Source organism: Pongo pygmaeus, chromosome 1, assembly GCF_028885625.2.
Source record: "Pongo pygmaeus isolate AG05252 chromosome 1, NHGRI_mPonPyg2-v2.0_pri, whole genome shotgun sequence".
In the NCBI taxonomy this organism is placed as follows: domain Eukaryota; kingdom Metazoa; phylum Chordata; class Mammalia; order Primates; family Hominidae; genus Pongo; species Pongo pygmaeus.
The window spans coordinates 76,213,984-76,234,681 of NC_072373.2; the positions used below are offsets into that span (position 1 = coordinate 76,213,984).

At 38.1% G+C, this 20,698-nt stretch overlaps 1 protein-coding gene across 2 annotated transcripts in view; it reads right to left on the reverse strand.

Annotated features, from left to right (window-relative positions):
• KLHL20 (kelch like family member 20) overlaps positions 1–20,698 on the reverse strand; it is a 72,040-nt gene that overhangs the window by 4,342 nt on the left and 47,000 nt on the right. Inside the window, exons 8-11 of one of the 2 annotated variants that reach the window (XM_063648497.1) lie at positions 15,274–15,417; positions 7,115–7,248; positions 6,594–6,713; positions 5,706–5,914 (exon numbers count right to left, since the gene is read on the reverse strand). In XM_063648497.1, the coding sequence (XP_063504567.1) occupies positions 5,706–5,914; positions 6,594–6,713; positions 7,115–7,248; positions 15,274–15,417 (607 nt within the window). The remainder of the gene's footprint in view (positions 1–5,705; positions 5,915–6,593; positions 6,714–7,114; positions 7,249–15,273; positions 15,418–20,698) is intronic. The other variant, XM_054464524.2, reaches the window with a different exon arrangement.

A 20,698-nucleotide genomic window follows, 5' to 3' on the forward strand; every position in this document is an offset into this window, starting at 1 on the left:
CCCAGGAGTTCGAGACAGGCCTGGGCAACATGGTGAGACTCTGTCTTTACAAAAAATACAAAAATTAGCTGGGTGTGGTGGGGCATACCTGTAGTCCCAGCTACTTGGAAGGCTGAGACAGGAGGACTGCTTGAGCCTGAAAGGTCGAGGTTGCAGTGAGCTGAGATTGTGCCACTGCACTCCAGCCCGGGCAGCAGAGTGGGACCCCCTCAAAAAATCTCCTAAAACCAAAACAACTTTCTAAGCCTCCCTACTATTTAAGGGTAAGTTTAAAGTCCTTATTATGTTACTCAGGCCCTCCAGAAATCTATCTTAGCCCACTATTTAAGCCTTACCTCCTATAGTTTCCCTTTACTCCTACTAATGAATCCCATTGCTGCAGTAAAACTGGATTAACTGCTAGTCCCTGAAGATAACATACATTTTTCACACCTCCACACTTTTGCACATGTTCCCTGGCTGGTGTTTTCTTCTCCCCTCCCCTCCCCCACCTCCCTCCCTCCTCCCTCCTCTCTCTCTCTCCCCCTCTTTCCCTCTCTCTCTCTCACTCACAGGGTCTCACTCTGTCACTCAGGCTGCAGTGCAGTGGCAGGATCACAGATCACCATAGTGAAACCCCATCTCTACTAAAAATACAAAAAAACAGCTGGGCATGGTGGCACGCACCTGTAGTCCTAGCTACTCGGGAGGCTGAGGCAGGAGAATCACTTGAACCCAGGAGGTGGAGGTTGCAGTGAGCCAAGATCGCACCACTGCACTCCAGCCTAGGTAACAGAGCAAGACTCCATCTCGAAAACAAAATAAAACAAAAAAAAACAGTTCACCGTAGCTTCCACCTCCTAGGCTCAAGTGATCCTCCCACCTCAGCTTCTTAAGTTGCTGGAACTACAGAGATGCACCACTACATCTGGCTAATTTTTAAATTTTTTGTATAGATGGGGTCTCACATGTTGCCCACGCCAGTCTCAAATTCCTGGGCTCAAGTAATCCTGTCTCTGCCTTTCAAAGTGCTGGGATTACAGGCATGAGCCACCACACCTGGCCCTGGCTACTGTTTTCTGTCTGTCTTTTAGAAAAGCTTATTCTTCCTTCATGAGCTAGCTTACATGTGACTGTCTTTGGTAGTCTCTTCACTACCCCAACTCATTCTTACTTCCCCAAAGCAGTAAGCGCATTCTCCTATGTTCTTCTATAAAATACATAACACTACTGTAGGGTTTATTTATTATAGTTAGCTGTAAACATTTCAATTTCCTTCACTAAATTGGGAGCTACTTAAGGAGAGGAATCATGCCATACTCATTTTTGCTTTCCCAACACACAGCGAACACTTAACAGGAATGTGACTAAGATGCTGTTAGTTGTCAGTAATAAAAAGCCACAGATATGTGAAGGCTTTGACTTGCTGACACCTTCCAGTGGTGTTCCTTGATTTATGCAAACCAGAATTCACTCTCTTTTATCCTCAGATTGTGGAGTGCTTAGCTACTGCTTGCTTCTCCTTCCTGTTGTGGATGTCTCGATGAACTCCTGACATGATCAGTGGTTAATGGGTTATATTTTGCTCTGAGCAAACATCCCAAGATGGATGAATTCTATACTTCACCCAGAAGTCTCTTGTAGTCACAGGCCATCCATGGTCTAGAACATGTCCCAGGGCAGTCTGATCTGGTCTATACTATAGATAGGATACACTCAAACTAGTTTGTGGGGACTAGGGGTGGAGCCAGATGTATTTTTGCCTAAACATTTGTATTAGTATGCCAACTACTTAGACTATTAGCTAGAAATATTAAGTTGCAATATATAGATCTAATATTAATTTAGATAAGGTGGTAGATAATTTGGGGAGATTGTTTCAGAAAAGCAATGGATACAGGATAAATCCTAAAAGCCGGATGCAGTGGCTTATGTCTGTAATCCCAGCACTTTGGGAGGCTGAGGGGGGTGGATCACCTGAGGTCAGGAGTTTGAGACCAGCCTGGCCAACATGGCAAAACCCCATCTCTACTAAAAATACAAAAGTTAGCTGGACATGGTGGCATGCGCCTGTAGTCCCAGCTACTTGGGAGGCTGAGGCAGGAGAATTGCTTGAACCTGGGAGGTGGAAGTTGCAGTGAGCTGAGATTGCGCCACTGCACTCCAGTTTGGGTGACAGAGTGAGACTCCTTCTCAAAAAAAAAAAAAAAGGAGAAATCCTAAAAAATTACTCTCTAATTAAAGATATGACTGGACATAAAATTTTTCAACTACATGAGATAAAAATAATCAAAAGAAATTCATTATTTTCTAGTGTCAAATTAGCAGGGCTTGATTTACCTAAAAGCATCCTGAATGACCAGCGGGTCAATGAAGAAATGAAGAAATTAAAAGTTTCTTGAAACAAATGAAAATGGAAAAACAACATACCAAAACCTATAAAGTGGTTTTGGACATAAAGTGAAAGTCAGAGGAAAGTTTATAGCAATAAGAGCCTACATCAAAAAAGTACAAAAACTTCACATAACGTAACAATGCATCTTAAAGAACTAGAAAAGAACAAACCAAATCCAAAATGAGAAGGAACAATAAAGATCAGAGCAGAAATTAATGAAATTTAAGTGAAAAATACACAAAAGATCAATTAAATGAAAAGTTGACTTTTGAAAAGATAAACAAAATCAACAAACCTTTAGGCAGACTAAGAAAAAAGAAGGCCCAAATAAATAAAATCAGAGATGCAAAAGGAGACATTACAACTGATACCATAGACATTCAAAGGATAATTAGAGGCTATTATGAACAAATATATGCCAATACATTAGAAAATCTAGAAGAAACAGATAAATTCCTAGACACATACAACCTACCAAGATTGAACCATGAAGAAATCCAAAACTTGAACGGACCAATAACAAGTAATAAGGCTGAGTGCGGTGGCTCATGCCTGTAATCTCAGCACTTTGGGAGGCTGAGGCGAATAGATCACTTGAGCCCAGGAGTTTGAGACCAGGCTGGGCAACATGGCAAAACCCCAACTCTACCAAAAAAAAAAAACCAAAACAAAAATTAGCTGGGCATGATGGTGTGCACATGTAGTCCCAGCTAATGGGGAGACTGAGGTGGAAGGAAGGTTTGAGCCTGGGAGGTGGAGGATGCAATGAGCTGACATTGTATCATTGCACTCCAACCTTGGCGACAGAGCCAGACCCTGTCTCAAAACAAAACAAAAAAGTAATGAGATCAAAGCTGTAATAAAAAATCTCCCAGCGGAATTGAACAATGACATCACTTAGACACAGGGCAGGGAACACACACCAGGGCCTGTTGGGGGGTGGGGGAGCTGAGGGAGTGATAGCATTAGGAGAAATACCTAATGTAAATGACGAGTTGATGGGTGCAGCAAACCAACATGGCACATGTAGACCTATGTATCAAACCTGCACGTTGTGCACATGTACCCTAGAACTTAAAGTATAATAAAAAAAAGAAAAGAAAAAAAAAAATCTTCCAGCAAAGAAAAGCCCAGGACCCAATGGCCTCACTGCTGAATCTTATCAAATATTTAAAGAAGAATTAATACTAATCCTATCAAACTACTCCAAACATAGAGGAAGAGGTAACACTTCCAAACTCACTTTAGGAGGCTAGTATTACCCTGATACCAAAACCAGACAAAGACACATCAAAAAAAGAAAGCTACAGTCCAATATCCTCAATGAACAATGATGCAAAAATCTTCAACAAAATCCCAGCAAACTGAATTCAATGACACATTAGGAAGATCATTCATCATGACCAGGTAGAAATTATCCCAGGGATACAAGAATGGTTCAACATATGCAAATCAATCAGTGTGGTACATCATATCAACAGAATGAAAGACAAAAACCAAATAATCATTTCAATTGATGCTGAAAAAGCATTTGATAAAAGTAAGCATCCCTTCATGATAAAAACCCTTAAAAAACTGGGTACAGAGGGAACATACCTCAACACAATAAAAGCCATATATGACAGACCCACAGATAGCATCATTTGAATGGGGAAAAACTGAAAGCCTTTCCTCTAAGATCTGGAACAAGACAGGGATGTGCACTTTCACCACTGTTATTCAGTATGGTACTGGAAGTCCTAGCTAGAGCAATAGGACAAAAGAAAGAAATAAAGGGCACCCAAACTGGAAAGGAAGAAGTCAAATTATCCTTCTTTGCAGACAGTATGATTTTGTATTTGGAAAAACCTAAAGACTCCACCAAAAAGCTATTAGAACAGATAAACAAATTCAGCAGAGCTGCAGGATACACAATCAAGATACAAAAATCAGTAGCATTTCTATATGCCAACAGCAAACAATCTGAAAAAGAAATCAAGAAAGTAATCCTATTTACAACAGCTATAAATAAAATACCTACAAATAAACTGAACCAAAGAAGTGAAAAATACGATGAAAACTAGAAAACATTGATGCAAGAAATTGAAGAGGACACACAAAAATGAAAAGGCATTCCATGTTCATGGATTGGAAGAATCAATATTGTTAAAATGTCCATACTATCCAAAACAATCTACAGATTCAATGCAATCCCTACCAAAATACCAATGACATTCTTTACAGAAATAGAAAAAAAATCCTAAAATTTATATGCAACCACAAAGACCCAGAATAGCCAAAGCTATCTTGAGCAACAAGACCAAAACTGGAGGAATCACATTATCTGACTTCAAATTACACTAAAGAGCTACAGTAACCAAAACGGTATGAGACTAGAATAAAAACAGACACATAGACCAATGGAACAGAATGGAGAACCCAGAAATAAACCTATACATCTACGGCGAACTGTTTTTTTGACAAAGGTGCCAGGAACGTATATTGCGGAAAGGACAATCTCTTCAATTAATGGTGCTGGGAAAACTAGGTATCTATATGCAGAATGAAACTAGACCCCATTTTTTGCCATATACAAAAATCAAATTAAAATGAATTAAAGACTTAAATCTAAGGCCTCAAACAATGAAACTGCTAAGAGAAAACACTGGGGAAACTCTCCAGGCCATTGGTCTGGGCAAAGATTTTTTTTCAGTAATACTCCACAAGCACAGGCAACCAAAGAAAAAATAGACAAATGGGATCACATTAAGTCAAACAGCTTCTGCACAGCAAAGGAAACAACCAACAAAGTGAAGAGACAACCCACAGAATGGGAGAAAACTACTCTTCTGACAAGGGATTAATAACTAGAATATATAAGGGCTCAAACAACTCAATAGAAAAAAATCTAATAATCCAATTAAAAAGTGGGCAAAAGATCTGAATAGACCTTTCTCCAAAGAAGACATAAAAATAGCAAACAGGTATATGAAAAGGTGCTCAACATCTGATCATTAGAGAAATGTAAATGAAAATTAAAATGAGATGTCATCTCACCCTAGTTAAAATGGCTTTTATCCAAAAGTCAGGCCATAACGATTGCTGATAAGGATGCAGAGAAAAGGGACCCCTCCTACACTGCTGGTGGGAATGTAAATTAGTACAACAGTTTGGAGGTTCCTCAAGAAACTAAAAATAGAAATACCATATGATCCAGCAATCTTACTGCTAGGTATATACCCCAAAGAAAGGAAACCAGTATAATGAAGAGATATCTGCACTCCCATGTTTATTGCAGCATTATTAATAGCCAAGATTTGGAAGCAACCTAAGTGTCCATAACTCCACTTACTCCACTACGGCGTGATGTCATGGCCACCACCGGAGACCACTGGTTGGTTCTGGGGTTGTATCTCTCAGCACTGCTCAGCTCTGTAGTGTCATCTCTACCTCCTACAGCATAGATCATGTCCTGATATACTGCACAGCCTAGGTGTTTCCTCCGGGTCCCCATAGGGGCTATAGTGTGCCATCTGTTTTCCTGAGGATTGTAACGTTCCACTGTAGGGAAAAGAAAAACCAGTAAGCGAGCATTCAACCATTTCCTCTCACCTCCAATTTTCTTTATAGCCACTGATACTTCGTGATAACACATATTTTCAACACATGATCTGATTTTTGCTTCTGAGAAGGATTTGTATACCTCTGGACAATACTACATATACTCTCATCAGGGGCTGGTTTCTTCTAGGTATGGTACGGTGGAAAGGGCAAGTGTTGGGATCCAGATACTCTGGTTCTAGTTTTATGTAAATGACTAATTAGCTACATGACTCTCAGCCTCACTCTCTTTATCGTTAAATGGGGAGGCTGACTACATGACCAATAAGCACCATTCAGTACTAACAATTTATCATCATAATCAGACAACTTCTGTACTCCTGTATTCCCTTCCCTATATCATAGTGCATTTTAAGCTTCTGAAGAGAAGACAAGACATGTGACGAATCTGGTGTGACTGTCACATTGACAATATCCTTAGGCAAAAATACCCATACTATCTAAATAGAAAGGAATAACAAACCAGGCCAGGTGCAGTAGCTCATGCTTATAATTCCAGCACTTTAGGAGGCTGAGGTGGGCAGATCACTTGCGCTCAGGAGTTGAGACCAGCCTGGGCAACACAGCGAAACCCCATCTCTACTAAAAATACAAAAATCAGCCAGGTATGGTGGCATACATCTATAATCCCAGCTACTCGGGAGGCTGAGGTGGGAGGATTGCTTGAGTCCGGGAGGTAGAGGTTGCAGTGAGCCAAGATCGTGCCACTGGACTCCAGCCTGGGTGACAGAGCGAGACCCTGTCATAAAAACACAAACAAAAACAAAACCCAAATAAACGAATTTGTAGTTCTAAGTTTTTATTTATTCTTAGATTAGAGTACGTTGTGGTTTTTTTTTGAGGAGAAGTTGTGATGGAGGAAAAGGAACTAATTATATAAGAAAGTAGTTTTTAAAATTCATTATAAATTTCCAGCAGCTTGGAAAGCAGGGGAAGAAATAAATATTTGGGGAATGTACTTAGAATATGACTACAGTGGGAGCTGAGGAAGAGCTGAGAGCTGCACTCTGCTGGAGGGAAAATCAGGCATTTTCCTAGTAAATTATAGGATAACCTGGAGTTTCTACACTTTCTGTAGGAGGACTCTCCAGGAAGATGTTCTGCTTTTGGGGAACCTGATTGCCTTTGGGAGGGACTAACCTGTGTTGAGTGGAGATGTCCCGTCAGAGCCACCTACAGCATATAAGAACCCTCCTAACACAGCCACAGCCACACCTAGTCTTCTGGTACTCATAGAAGCTACCCGAGTCCACTTGTTCTCCTTCGGATCATACCTGCAGTGAGGGAAACCAGACTGTATGCTTGTTCTTATTAAGTGAAGCCTTTTTCATAAGATCTGAAATCACACTAATGATATATTGAGTACACAGACTTGCTATAGTCAAATGTGCAATGAAAATCTAACATTTTACTTAGTCATTAGAAAAACGTCTTAGAATTTATATCTATTAAGCTATTTTCTACACTCAGACTTGGAAAATGTCCCAAGGAAAGAAAACAACCTGTGACCTCAGCTCACATAACACAGGCTCTTTCTTTCTTTTTTTTTTTTTTTTTGAGATGGAGTCTTGCTCTGTCGCCCAGGCTGGAGTGCAAGTGGCGTGATCTCAGCTCACTGCAAGCTCCACCTCCTGGGTTCACGCTATTCTCCTGCCTCAGCCTCCTGAGCAGCTGGGACTACAGGTGCCTGCCACCACGCCTGGCTAATTGTTTGTATTTTTAGTAGAGATGGGGTTTCGCTGTGTTAGCCAGGATGGTCTCGATCTCCTGACCTCGTGATCCACCGGCCATGGCCTCCCAAAGTGCTGGGATTACAGGCGTGAGCCACCGTGCCCGGCTGGCAACACAGGCTCTTTCTTCAATGGAATTTTAGTTCATTTGGTCATTACTTTGAAATGCCTCTGATGTATTTTAAAATATGATTTTTGTAATTTGTCTATTTTTCCTTGTCGTTGTAGTGGGGGTGATGGCTGTTACTCTCTACTACATCCTACTTGAAAGTAGAAGTCTTTTGCATAGTTCTTTGAGACAACCTTTTTATTATAAAATAAAACTCAAATACAGAAAGTGTCATCCCTAGACACTTCAATCTTACTTAACAATTACATTTAAAAATTTTTTAATTAATATTTACTTATTTAATTAATATTTATTTATTTAAAAATAGGGGTCTTGCTGTGTTAACCAGGCTAGTCTCAAACTCCTGGCCTCAAGCAATCCTCTCACCTTGGCCCCCCAAAGTGCTGGGATTACAGGTGAGCCACTGTGTCTGGCTGAGACTTAAAAAAAAGAAAAAAAAAAAAAGGCTGAGTGTGGTGGCTCATGCCTGTAATCCCAACACTCTGGAAGGCTGAGGCTGGAGGACTGCTTGAGGCCACAAGTTCGAGTTCAAGACCAGCCTGGTCAACCCAGAGAGACCTTATCTCTATAAAAAAATTGGAAAAAAAAATTAGCTAGGCATGGTGGTGTTCACCCGCAGTCCCAGCTACTTGGGAGGCTGAGGCAGGGATTGCTTGAGACAGTTGTGAGCTATTATTGCACCACTGCACTCCAGCCTGGGCGACAGAGTGAGACCCTGTCTCTAAAAAAATTAGATTAAATTAAAAAGTCTCTTATTGTCTCCAGGTTTTCTCTCCATTCCTTTTCCTCCCTGCAATTCATCTGTTTTAGAACCCAGAGTATATGACAATTTTCCCCATAATATGGATTTGGTTGACTGTACGTTCATAGTGCAGTCCGATCTGTTGCTCTGTCCTTTTTATGTTGGGCAAATTGGTAGTTGGATCCAGAAGTTTGATCAGACCATGTTTGGTTCCTTTAACAAGACTACAGAAGGTGGTATGTTAGCAGCTGTTTATCAATGTCTAGATACACTAATTTACTGAGTGTTGCAAAATGATAATCACTTATTTTCTTTTATTGGGATAATTTTATAAAGAAACAATCCTTTTATCTACTATTTGGTTACTCAATCAATATAATAATACGGTTCTTACAAGAAAAGCAGGATATATGTTCACTTCTTTCATTTTATTTATATGTTTTGAGATAATAAATCTGTTCCATATGATCTTCCAAAGGCAACCAATTAGTCTTAAAAAGTTTATCATTAAGAACTCATATATTTAAGTGTATTTATTGGATTTCAATCTATTGCAATTATCCCTTTTAAAGTTGAAATTATCTTATCTTTGGTCAGTGGGAACATCTTCAAGTTGGCTCCTGAGTCTTTTTGACTTAGTGATCTTTGACAGCTTGCTTGCTATTTGGTATGACAAGAGGGTACAGACTCATCTGCACATTTCCTGTTCTAAACCTAGAATCAGACATTTTCCAATAAGCTCTGGTTTCTTTAAGTGGGAAATAAAATTTCAAGATACAATCTGGGAGTAGAGATGTTCACTGACACTTTATTTCTAGGCTTTCTTAGTTGACAAGCTAGAATATATAGAAATTTTTTCAAAAGAGGAATTTAGTTCAAATTCATACTCAGGACTACAAGATAGTTTATTTAACTTCTATTTTGCAACCTTCTTCTACCTCCACACTCTGGTTTTCAAGGACAAAGGAGAGAGCAGAATTAGAATAATGCATACTAATTTCCTTTATTCTACATTTATACACATAACAGAATAGCAATATTATCACTCCAATATCCCTGAGAACAATTAAAATTCCTTTTTGCATACCTTTTCTTTGTACCACATTTACATAGATTGAGTACATAGCTAGAGCATGCTATACTCTCTCCCTTTTATTTTTATTTTTAGAGACAGGGTCAGTCTGTCACCTAGGCTGGGGTATAGTGGTGCAATCATAGCTCATTATAATCTTGAACTCCTGGGCTCAAGCAATCTCCTGTCTTAGCCTTCTGAGTCGCTGAGAATACAGGTGTGCACCACCATGCCTGGCTAATTAAAAAATATACATATATATATTTTTAACATATAGGGTCTTACTATGTTGCCTAGGCTGGTCTCAAACTCCTGGCCTCAAGTGGTACTTCTACCTTGGGCTCCCAAAGTGCTGGGATTATAGGTCAGAGCTACCACACCCAGCCCTCCCTTTTAATCTTCATTTAGTCACAGTTCTACAGTTAACTGTATGTATGTATGTATGTATGTATGTATTTATTTATTTATTTATTTTTAAGAGACACAGTCTTGCTCTGTCACTCAGGCTAAAGTGCAGTGGTATGATCATAGCTCACTGCAGCCTTGAACTCCTAGTCTCAAGCGATCCTCCCACCTTGGCTTACCAAAGTGCTGGGATTACAGGTGTGAACCACGTGGTCCAGCCCTTCTGTCAATGTCTTTCTAGTAATTTTGTCTGAAGTTTGTTCTCCTAGAGGGCTCAAGGGAACAAGATTCCCTAATTTCTTACATGTTGATAATAGTTGTCTGTGCCCTTTGTATTTCAAAGTCAGTTTCTCAAGGTATAAAATCCTTGGCTCACATTTTTCTTGAATATCTAAAACATGCTATTCTGTTTTCTTCTGGCATGAACTACTACTTTTAAAAAGCCAGATGATAATCTAAGTTTCTTTTCTTTATAAGTAACATGTACTTTTTTGTAGATGTCTAAAGAATTTTTTCTTTTTCTTCAAGGTACAGTCATGTTATTAGCATGTCTTGGTGTTCTGGGTCAATATTTGAAGGATATAGTGTATTCTTTCAAAAAAGTTTCTTTTTTTAATTACAGGAAAGTAACTTTGGATTATAGTTCTTAGTATTCATTCTGTTTCCTTGCTTTGGTTTTCTTCTTTAAGGACTGCTATCACCTGTATAATAGATTTTTACCTATTTTCAATATTTGTTACTATCTCTCAAATGCTATCTCTTGATTTTTTTTTCTCTTCTTTTTTTTTTTTTTTTTTGAGAGAGAGTTTCGCTCTTGATGCCCAGGGTGGAGCTCAATGGTGCGAACTCGGCTCACTGCAACCTTCACCTCTCGGGTTCAAGTCTCCCAAGTAGCTGGGATTACAGGTGCCCGCCACCACATCCGGCTAATTTTGTATTTTTAGTAGAGATGGGGTTTCACCATGTTAGTCAGGCTGGTCTTGAACTCCTGACCTCAGATGCTCCACCCGCCTGGGCCTCCCGAAGTGCTGGAATTACAGGCGTGAGCCACTGTGCCCGGCCTTCATTTCTTTTTGACCTTAAAATATTTCCTCTTTTCGCCTTCTATTTGTCTTATGGCAATATCTGTTTTGCTTATTCTCCTTTAATCTTCATTCTGAAATGATTTTTCCTTTCATTTCTAATACATTTCTGAGTTCTGTCACTTCATTTCTGAATTTTTCTACTTCTGATTTATGTAGTTTCATATCTTGTTATCATTTTCTTAATGTCTTTTATCACATTTTGAAACAGTTAAGGTTTTGATCTGTAGGTGTGTCTTTCTAGTGTGCTTTTATTGTCTGTAGAGATGTTATTCTGCTGCTTATTCTCTCTTCTTATATTAACTTTGTATGGAATCTAATCTCAATACTTTGCTATTTCATTTTTACATGAAATGAGTTTTCCTGAACTTTTAGAAATAGAAGTGAGTGGTTTGTGATAGTTTTTCTAACTTTGTGGAGCTCCTTCTTTTTTTTATGTAGTATTAAAAAATATAGTGCCTTGCCTTCAGAGATTATTACTTAAATTTTTTTTTATTTTTAATTTTTGGGCATATATTTATGGGGTATGTGAGATGTTTTGATATAGGCATGCAATGTGAAATAATCACATCATAAAGAATGGGGTATCCTTAAATTGTTTTTTTTTTTTTTTTTTTGAGACAGGGTCTCACTTTATTACCCTGGCTAGAGTGCAGTGGAGCAATCATGGCTCACTGCAGCCTTGACCTCCCAGCAATCCTCTCACCTCAGCCTCCTGAGTAACTGGGACCACAGGTGTGTGCCACCAAGCCTGGCTAATTTTTTTATTTTTTGGAGAGACAAGGTCTTGCTATGTTGCCCAGGCTGGTTTGAAATCCCGGGCTCAAGCAATCCTCCCACCTAGGCCTCCCAAAGTGTTGGGATTATGGGTGTGAGCCACAGCACCTAGCCCAGAGATTTACTGACTTTATTCACTGCCTTACTTTTGTCTTGGCTTTCTCTTTTCAAGGAAAACAAGGGCATCTGTTGCCCTCGTCCTGCTTAATTTTTATTCTACTCCAGGAAGTTTCTCCTCAGTGTAGAGTCCTGACCTGGAAGGTTATCCTGGCTGGTCAGTTTTGAGAGTTCCCAGGGACTAGATGGCTCTAACTCAGCTGGTTCCCAACCAGGTGTTATTTTATTCCCCTTCATCCCCCCTTTCTCATCCCCTAAGTAACATCTGGCAATGTTTAGAGACGTTTTTGGTTGTCACAACCAGGCATGTGCTTCTGGCACTTAGTTGGTAGAGGCTATGGATGCTGTTAAACATCCTACAATGCACAGGACAGTCCCCCACAACAAAGAATTGTCTGACCCAAAATGCCAATAGTGTTGAGGTTGAGAAACCCTCTTCCAAGCCCTTTAGATCTTATTGAGGGTCTTGCACTTACACTCTATGGCAGTGGACAAAACTGTTTCTAGGTTCAGTTGCTGATAAATTTTCCCCTTGTGCTTTCTATTTACTACACATTAGCTAGTTTGAGGTTCTTTTGTTCTTAGATCTGTCAGACATCCAATTGCTTCTTTCTGATTGCTCCTGAAGATACTAATATCATGCAGGTCTTGTGGCTAATGGTAGTTTGTCTTTGCCCATTTGTGTTTTGGAGTTTGTGAGGATATTCTTTCCCTTAGTTTTGTGTTAAATTTTGTTCACAGGTTGTGATTTTTAAATTGTGGTAAAATACACATAACATAACATAAAATTTACCATCTTAACCATGTTTTAACTGTTTAGTAGTGTTAAGTATATTCACACTGTTGTGTAACTCCAGTCTCCAGAACTAGTACATAGGTTTTTAGCTTTGCTATCTATTACTCTATCTGTTTTTATGTGGGTATTTGGAGATATTAAAAAACTATGCCATCACTGCTGCTAACCTCCTGTACTGAGTTTTGAAAGTGAAAAAACAGATTTCTTGACAGAGAGATAAAAGGGAACTGGCATAGCTTTCAAGAGTTACCTTCTATTTTATCTCTACTTACAACAGTTAAACTTTTCAACATATACATGGTAAACTAGTAAATGCTACCTCAAAAATTTTAGAGTCATGACTCATTTCTTTTTAAGAAGTGAGGATGAAATATATGTTCTTATCAGTAATCATAGCACATGAGACTCTAAAATCTAATGACGAAAACTGACAGAAGAAATTAAGAACAAAATCTGTTCTACCAAAATTAACTATTTGTACACCAGTATAAAGTGACTATGGCAGCCCACCTAGATTTCCCTAAGCATATTTCAATGATTAATGAGAGTCTATATACAAAATACTTTAAGCTTTTTATAAGATGTCCTATACAAAGTATTACTAAGTAATCATTTCTCTGGGGGAAGTCTGAGTAGAGTCATTCATTAAGTACACTCCAGGTAGATTCAGGAAAAAAATCAGAACAGATTTCACAAGTGGTATGCTTGATATATATAGACTGTAATGTGAAATACATTTCTAACATTTCAGTGTTAGGTACAATCAGTGTGACAGTTGAAAAAATCAGGTTATGTGCCCCAAAGCATAGGCAACAAAAGCAAAAAAAAGTAAGATTACATCAAACTAAAAGGCTTCTGCATGGCAAAGGAAACAATCAACAGAGTGAAGAGACAATCTACAGAGTGGGAGAACATATCTGCAAGCCATACATTTCATAAAAGGTTAATACTGAAAATATATAAGGAACTTAAACAATTCAACAGCAAGAAAACAAATAATCTGATTTAAAAGTGGGCAAAGGACCTGAATAGATATTTCTCAAAAGAACATATACAAATGGCTAAGTATATGAGAAAATGCTCAATATCACTAATCATCAGGGAAATGCAAATTAAAATCACAATGAAGTATGTCACACCTGTTAGAATGGCTACTATATAAAAAAAGATAGATAACAAATGTTGGCAAGAATATGGAGAAAAGGAAACCCTTGCATACCACTGATGAGAATGTAAACTAGTATAGCCATTACGGAAAACAGTATGGAGGTTCCTCAAAAAATTAAAAATAGAACTATCATATGATCCAGTAATCCCACTACTAAGTATATATTCAATGGAAATAAGTATGTTGAAGAGATACCTGTACTCTCATATTCATTGCAGCATTATTTATAATAGACAAGATATGAAGTTAAGCTAAATGTACCTCAACAGATGAATGGATACAGAAAATGTGGCATATATTATGAATAGAATACTATTCAGTCTTAAAAAAGAAGGAAATCCTGACATTTTCGACGGCATGGATAAACCTGGAGGACATTAAGTGAAACAAGCTAAACACAGAAAGACAAATATTGCATGATCTCACTTATATGAGGAATCTAAAAAAGTTGAACTCAGAAGTAGAGAGTAGAACGGTCGTTACCAGGGGCTGGCAAGGTGAGGGGCAGTGAGGAAATCTTAGCAAATGAATACAAAATTTCAGTTAGAGAGGAGGAATAAATTCAAGAGCGCTAATGTACAACATAGTAACTATAGTTAATAACAACGTATTATACACTTGAGAGTAGATTTTAAGTGTTCTCACCACAAATAAATCATAAGTATGTGAGGTAATAATATGTTAATTAGCTTGATTTAGCCATTCCACAACCTATACATATTTCAAACATCATGCCATACACTATGAATATATATAATTTTTGTTAATTAAAAAAAAACTTTTTTTAGATCTTTCATTTTCCTAGACTTTAAGATCAACTGAAGACTTTTTGCTGAAAGCCTATGGGAAATCCACTGAATAGTGGATCCTCCAATGTCCTAAATTCAGCTGTACTTGTTTTTGTTTTTTTGTTTTTTTTTTTTTTCCCTTGATACAGGGTCTCACTTTGCACCCAGGCTGGAGTGCAGTGGCGCGATCTCAGCTCACTGCAGCCTCAACCTCCTGGGCTCAAGTGATCCTCCCACCTCAGCCCCACAAGTAGCTGGGACTACATGCACCGCCATGCCTGGCTAATTTTTTTTTTTTTTTTGTATTTTTTATCTCACCATGTTGCCCAGGCTGGTCTCGAACTCCTGAGCTCAAGCAATCCACCTGCCTTGGCCTTCCAAAGTGCTAGGATTACAGGTGTGAGCCACCACACCCAGCCTGTAGTTTTTCTTTTAAAGAGCTCTATGTTCTTTAAAATAAAAATATGGAAAATGACTTAAAAAAAAAATCACCTCTCAACAATGTTGAGGCAAGACACGCCATCCTGGCCACCCACAGCATAGAGAAAGCCTCCAAGTACTGCTACACCAACACTTGTCCTGCAGGTGCTTGTAGGGGCCACATCACTGCTCCACTGGTTTGTTTTGGGGTCATACCTGAAAAGAACATACCAAGAGGAGAATTTGTATTACACAAAGGAAGCTTGGCTATGTTTACATATTCTAAATCCAGGGATTTATATGATATATATTCTTTCCCCTAAGTATGGGCTGATTAATAATAACTAAAACATTTGAAAATCTGGTTTTTTTGTTTTTTGAAATTTATGTATGAATATATTTTCTTTAAAAAAATCAGAATATTACTGATAAAGTTAAAGCCCTGCTTGAGTTCCACCTGAATTCTGGTCTCTTCCCATTTTGATTTGGCGTATATCCTTCAAGACTTTTCAGTAAAATGCTTTCATATAGGTATATATGTATCCACATATATATATTTCTTTATATGCAAGCATATTTTCTTCACATAAATAATACCACACAGTAGGCACTGCTTTTTCCCTGAACGTTTTTTGAGATCTATTTATGCTAATAGAGCTCTAGATTTTTCTTTTGAATTATTTTACTATTATATGTGTTATACATTATTTAATTATATTCCTACTGATATACCCCTTAGGCTGTTTCTGATATTTTGCTATTAAAAAACGTTCATCCTTGTATATTTCTCTTTGTGCAAATGGGTGATAGGTAGAATTACTGTAGCGAACAGTATGCTTAATTTTTTTTTTTTTTGAGACGGAGTCTCGCTCTGTTGCGCAGGCTGGAGTACAGTGGCACGATCTTGGCTCACTGCAAGCTCCACCTCCCAGGTTCACGCCATTCTCCTGCCTCAGCCTCCCAAGTAGCTGGGACTACAGGCGCCTGCCACCATGCCCGTCTCTTTTTTCCTATTTTTAGTAGAGACGGGGTTTCACCGTGTGAGCCAGGATTGTCTCAATCTCCTGACCTTGTGATCCACCCGCCTCGGCCTCCCAAAGAGCTGGTATTACAGGCGTGAGCCACTGTGTCCAGCCGAGTATGCTTAATTTTTAAAAATACTATCAAATTGCTCTTTTTGTATACATATCTTTTTTTTTAATTTCGTTGGTTTTTTTTGTTTTGTTTGTTGGGTTTTATTGCCTTTTTAGTGATGATTTAAAAGCATGATTCATTTATTTTGCATCTTTCTTATTTCCAAATGCATATAAGTTATATTAATGTATCTAAGCTAAAATTCATGTAAATTTGCCCCTGGGTACCACCTTAGTTGCATTCTATCCATTTTGACATATATAGGCTAAATTGTTAAGGCATAAATATTTAGCTATTTCTACTCTTCTTTAACCCATCAATTTTTTTTTAACTGGGATGTGTTCTTTATTTTTCCATAAGTTATTGGGGTATTGGGGTACAGGTGGTATTTGGTTACATGAGTAAGTTCTTTAGTGGTTATTTATGAGATTTTGGTGCATGCATTAGTATACATGGCACCATATTTGTAGTCTTTTATCCCTTGATCCCCTTCCACTCTTCCCCCCAAGTCCCCAGAGTCCACTGTATCATTCTTATGCCTTGAGTCCTCATAGCTTAGCTCCCACATTATCAGTGAGAACATACAATGTTTGGTTTTCCATTCCTGAGTTACATCGCTTAGAATAATAGTCTCTAATCTCATCCAGGTCACTGCAAATGCTGTTAATTCATTCCTTTTTATGGCTGCATAGTATTCCATCGTCTATATACACCACAGTTTCTTTATCCACTCATTGATTGATGGACATTTGGTTTGCTTCCACGATTTTGCAATTGTGAATTGTGCTGCTAGAAACATGCGTGTACAAGTATCTTTTTCGATTAATGACTTGTTTTCCTCTGGGTAGATACCCAGTAGTGGGATTACTGGATCAAATGGTAGTTCTACTTTTAGTTCTTCAAGGAATCTCTGCACTGTTTTCCATAGTGGCTGTACTACTTTACATTGCCACCAGTGGTGTAGAAGTGTTCCCTGTTCACAACATCCACACCAACATCTACTGGTTTTTTATTTTTTTATTATGGCCATCCTTGCAGGAGTAAGGTGGTATCACATTGTGGTTTTCATTTGCATTTCCCTGATCATTGTGATGTTGAGCATTTTTTCATATGTTTGTTGGCAATTTGTATATCTTCTTTTGAGAACTGTTTATTCATGTCCTTAGCCCACTTTTTGATAGGATTGTTTTTTTCTCACTGACTTGAGTTCACTGTAGATTCTGGATATTAGTTGTCAGATGTACAGATTGTAAAGATTTTCTCACACTCTGTGGATTGTCTGTTTACTTTGCTGACTGTTCCTTTTGCCATGCAACAGCTCTTTAGTTTAATTAGGTCCCAGCTATTTATTTTTTGTTTTTATTGCATTTGCTTTTGGGTTCTTGGTCATGAAATCCTTGCCTAAGCCAATGTCAAGAGGGGTTTTTCCAATGTTATCTTCTAGAATTTTTACAGTTTCAGGTCTTAGGTTTAAGTCCTTAATCCATCTTGAGTTGATTTTTGTATAAGGTGAGAGCTGAGGATCCAGTTTCGTTTTCTTACATGTGGCTACCTAATTATCCCAGCAACATTTGTTGAAAAGAGTGTTCTTGCCCCCCTTTATGTTTTTGTTTGCTTTGTTGAAGATCAGTTGGCTGTAAGTATTTGGGTTTATTTCTGGGTTCTCTATTCTGTTCCATTGGCCTATGTGCCTGTTTTTATACCAGTACCACACTGTTTTGGTGACTATGGCTCTATAGCATAGTCTGAAATCAGGTAGTGTGATGCCTCCAGATTTGTTCTTTTTGCTTAGTATTGCTTTGGCTATGTGGGCTATTTTTTGGTTCCATATGAACTTTATAATTGTTTTTTTCTAATTCTGTGAAGAATGATGGTGGTATTCTGATGGTGATTGCATTGAATTTGTAGATTGCTTTGGCAGTATGGTCATTTTCACAATATTGATTCTACCCATCCACGAGCATGGGATGTGTTTCCATTTGTTTGTGGCGTCTATGATTTCTTTCTGCACTGTTTTGTAGTTTTCCTTGTAGAGGTCTTGAGGTCTTTCGACTCCTTTGTTAGGTATATTCCTAAGTATTTTATTTTTTTTTTGCAGCTATTGTAAAAAAAGTTGAGTTCTTGATTTGATTCTCCGCTTGGTTGCTGTTGGTGTATAGAAGAGCTACTGATTTGTGTACGTTAATCTTGTATCCGGAAACTATGCTGAATTCTTTTATCAGTTCTAGGAGCTTTCTAGAGGAGTCCTTAGGATTTTCAACGTAAATGATCATATCATCAGCAAACAGTGACAGTATGACTTCCTCTTTACTGATTTGGATGCCCTTTATTTCTTTCTCTTGTCTGATTGCTCTGGCTAGGACTTCCAGTACTATGTTGAAGAGGAGTGGTGAGAGTGAGCATCCTTGTCTTTTTCCCATGCTCACAGGGAATGCTTTCAACTTTTCCCCATTCCGTATGTTGGCTGTGGGTTTGTTATAGATGGCTTTTATTACATTAAAGTATGTCCCTTGTATGCCAATTTTGCTGAGAGTTTTAATCATAAAGGGATGCTGGGTTTTGTTGAATGCTTTTTCTGCATCTATTGACATGATCACATGATTTTTGTTTTTAATTCTGTTTATGTGGTGTATCACATTTATTGACTTGCAAATGTTAAACCATCCCTGCATCCCTGGTATGAAACACACTTGATCATGGTGGATTATCTTTTTGATATGATGTTGGATTCGGTTAGCTAGTATTTTGTTGAGGATTTTAGCATCTACATTCATCAAGGATATCGGTCTGTAGTTTTCTTTTTTTCTTTTTTGGTTATGTCCTTTCCTGGTTTTGGTATTAGGGTTTTGGCATCAGCTGGCTTCACAGAATGAATTATGAATTATTAGGGAGGGTTCCTTCTTTCTCTATCTTGTGGAATAGTGTCAAAAGGATTGGTACCAATTCTTCTTTGAATGTCTGGTAGAATTCTGCTGTGAATCCGTCTGGTCCTGGACTTTTTTTTTGTTGTAATTTTTTAATTACCACTTCAATCTTGCTGCTTGTTATTGGTCTGTTCAGGGTATCTAATTCTTCCTGATTTAAGATAGGAGGGTTGCATTTTTCCAGGAATTTATTCATCTCTTCTAGGTTTTCTAGTTTATATGTATAAAGGTGTTCATAGTAGCCTTGAATGATCTTTTGTATTTCAGTGGTGTCAGTTGTAATAGCTTCTGTTTCATTTTCTAGTGAGGTTATTTGGATTTTCTCTCCTTTTCTTGGTTAATCTTGGTAATGGTCTATCAATTTTATTTATCTTTTCAAAGAACCAGCTTTTTGTTTCATTTATCTTTTGGTTTTTTTTGTTTGTCTCAATTTCATTTAGTTCTGCTCTGATCTTGGTTATTTCCTTTGGGTTTGGGTTTGATTTGTTCTTGTTTCCCTAGTTCCTTGAGGTGTGACCTGTTTGTGCTGTTTCAGACTTTTTGATGTAGGCATTTAGGGCTATGAACTTTCCTCTTAGCACTGCCTTTGCTGTGGATCCCAGAGGTTTTGATAGGTTGTGTCATTATTGTCATTAAGTTCGAATAATTTTTAAATTTCCATCTTGATTTCGTTTTTGACCCAATGCTCATTCAGGAGCAGGTTATTTAATTTCCATGTATTTGCATGGTTTTGAAGGTTCCTTTTGGAGTTGATTTCCAGTTTTATTCCACTGTGGTCTGAGTGAGTGCCTGATATAATTTCAATTTTCTTAAGTTTATTGAGGCTCATTTTATGACCTATCTTATGGTCTATCTTGGAGAAAGTTCCATGAGCTGTTGAATAGAATGTGTATCCTGTGGGTTTTGGATGAAATGTTCTGTATATATCTGTTAAGTCCATTTTTTCCAAGGTATAGTTTAAATCCATTGTTTCTTTGTTGAATTTCTGTCTTGATGACCTGTCTAGTGCTGTCAGTGGAGTACTGAAGTCTCCCACTATTATTGTGTTGCTGTCTATCTCATTTCTTGGGTCTATTAGTAATTGTTTTATAAGTTTGGGAGCTCCAGTGTTAGGTGCATATACGTTTAGGACTATGATATTTTCCTGTTGGACAAGGCCTTTTACCATTATATACTGTCCCTCTTTGTCTCTTTTAACCAGTTGCTTTAAAGTTTGTTTTGTCTGATATAAGAATAGCTACCCCTGCTTGCTTTTGGTGTCCATTTGCATGAAATGCCTTTTTCCACTGCTTTAAGTTTATGTGAGTCCTTATGTGTTAGGTGAGTCTCCTGAAGGCAGCAGATGGTTGGTGAGTTCTTATCCATTCTGTGGTTCTGTACCTTTTAAATGGAGCATTTAGGTCATTTACATTCAATGTTAGTATTGAAATGTGAGGTAC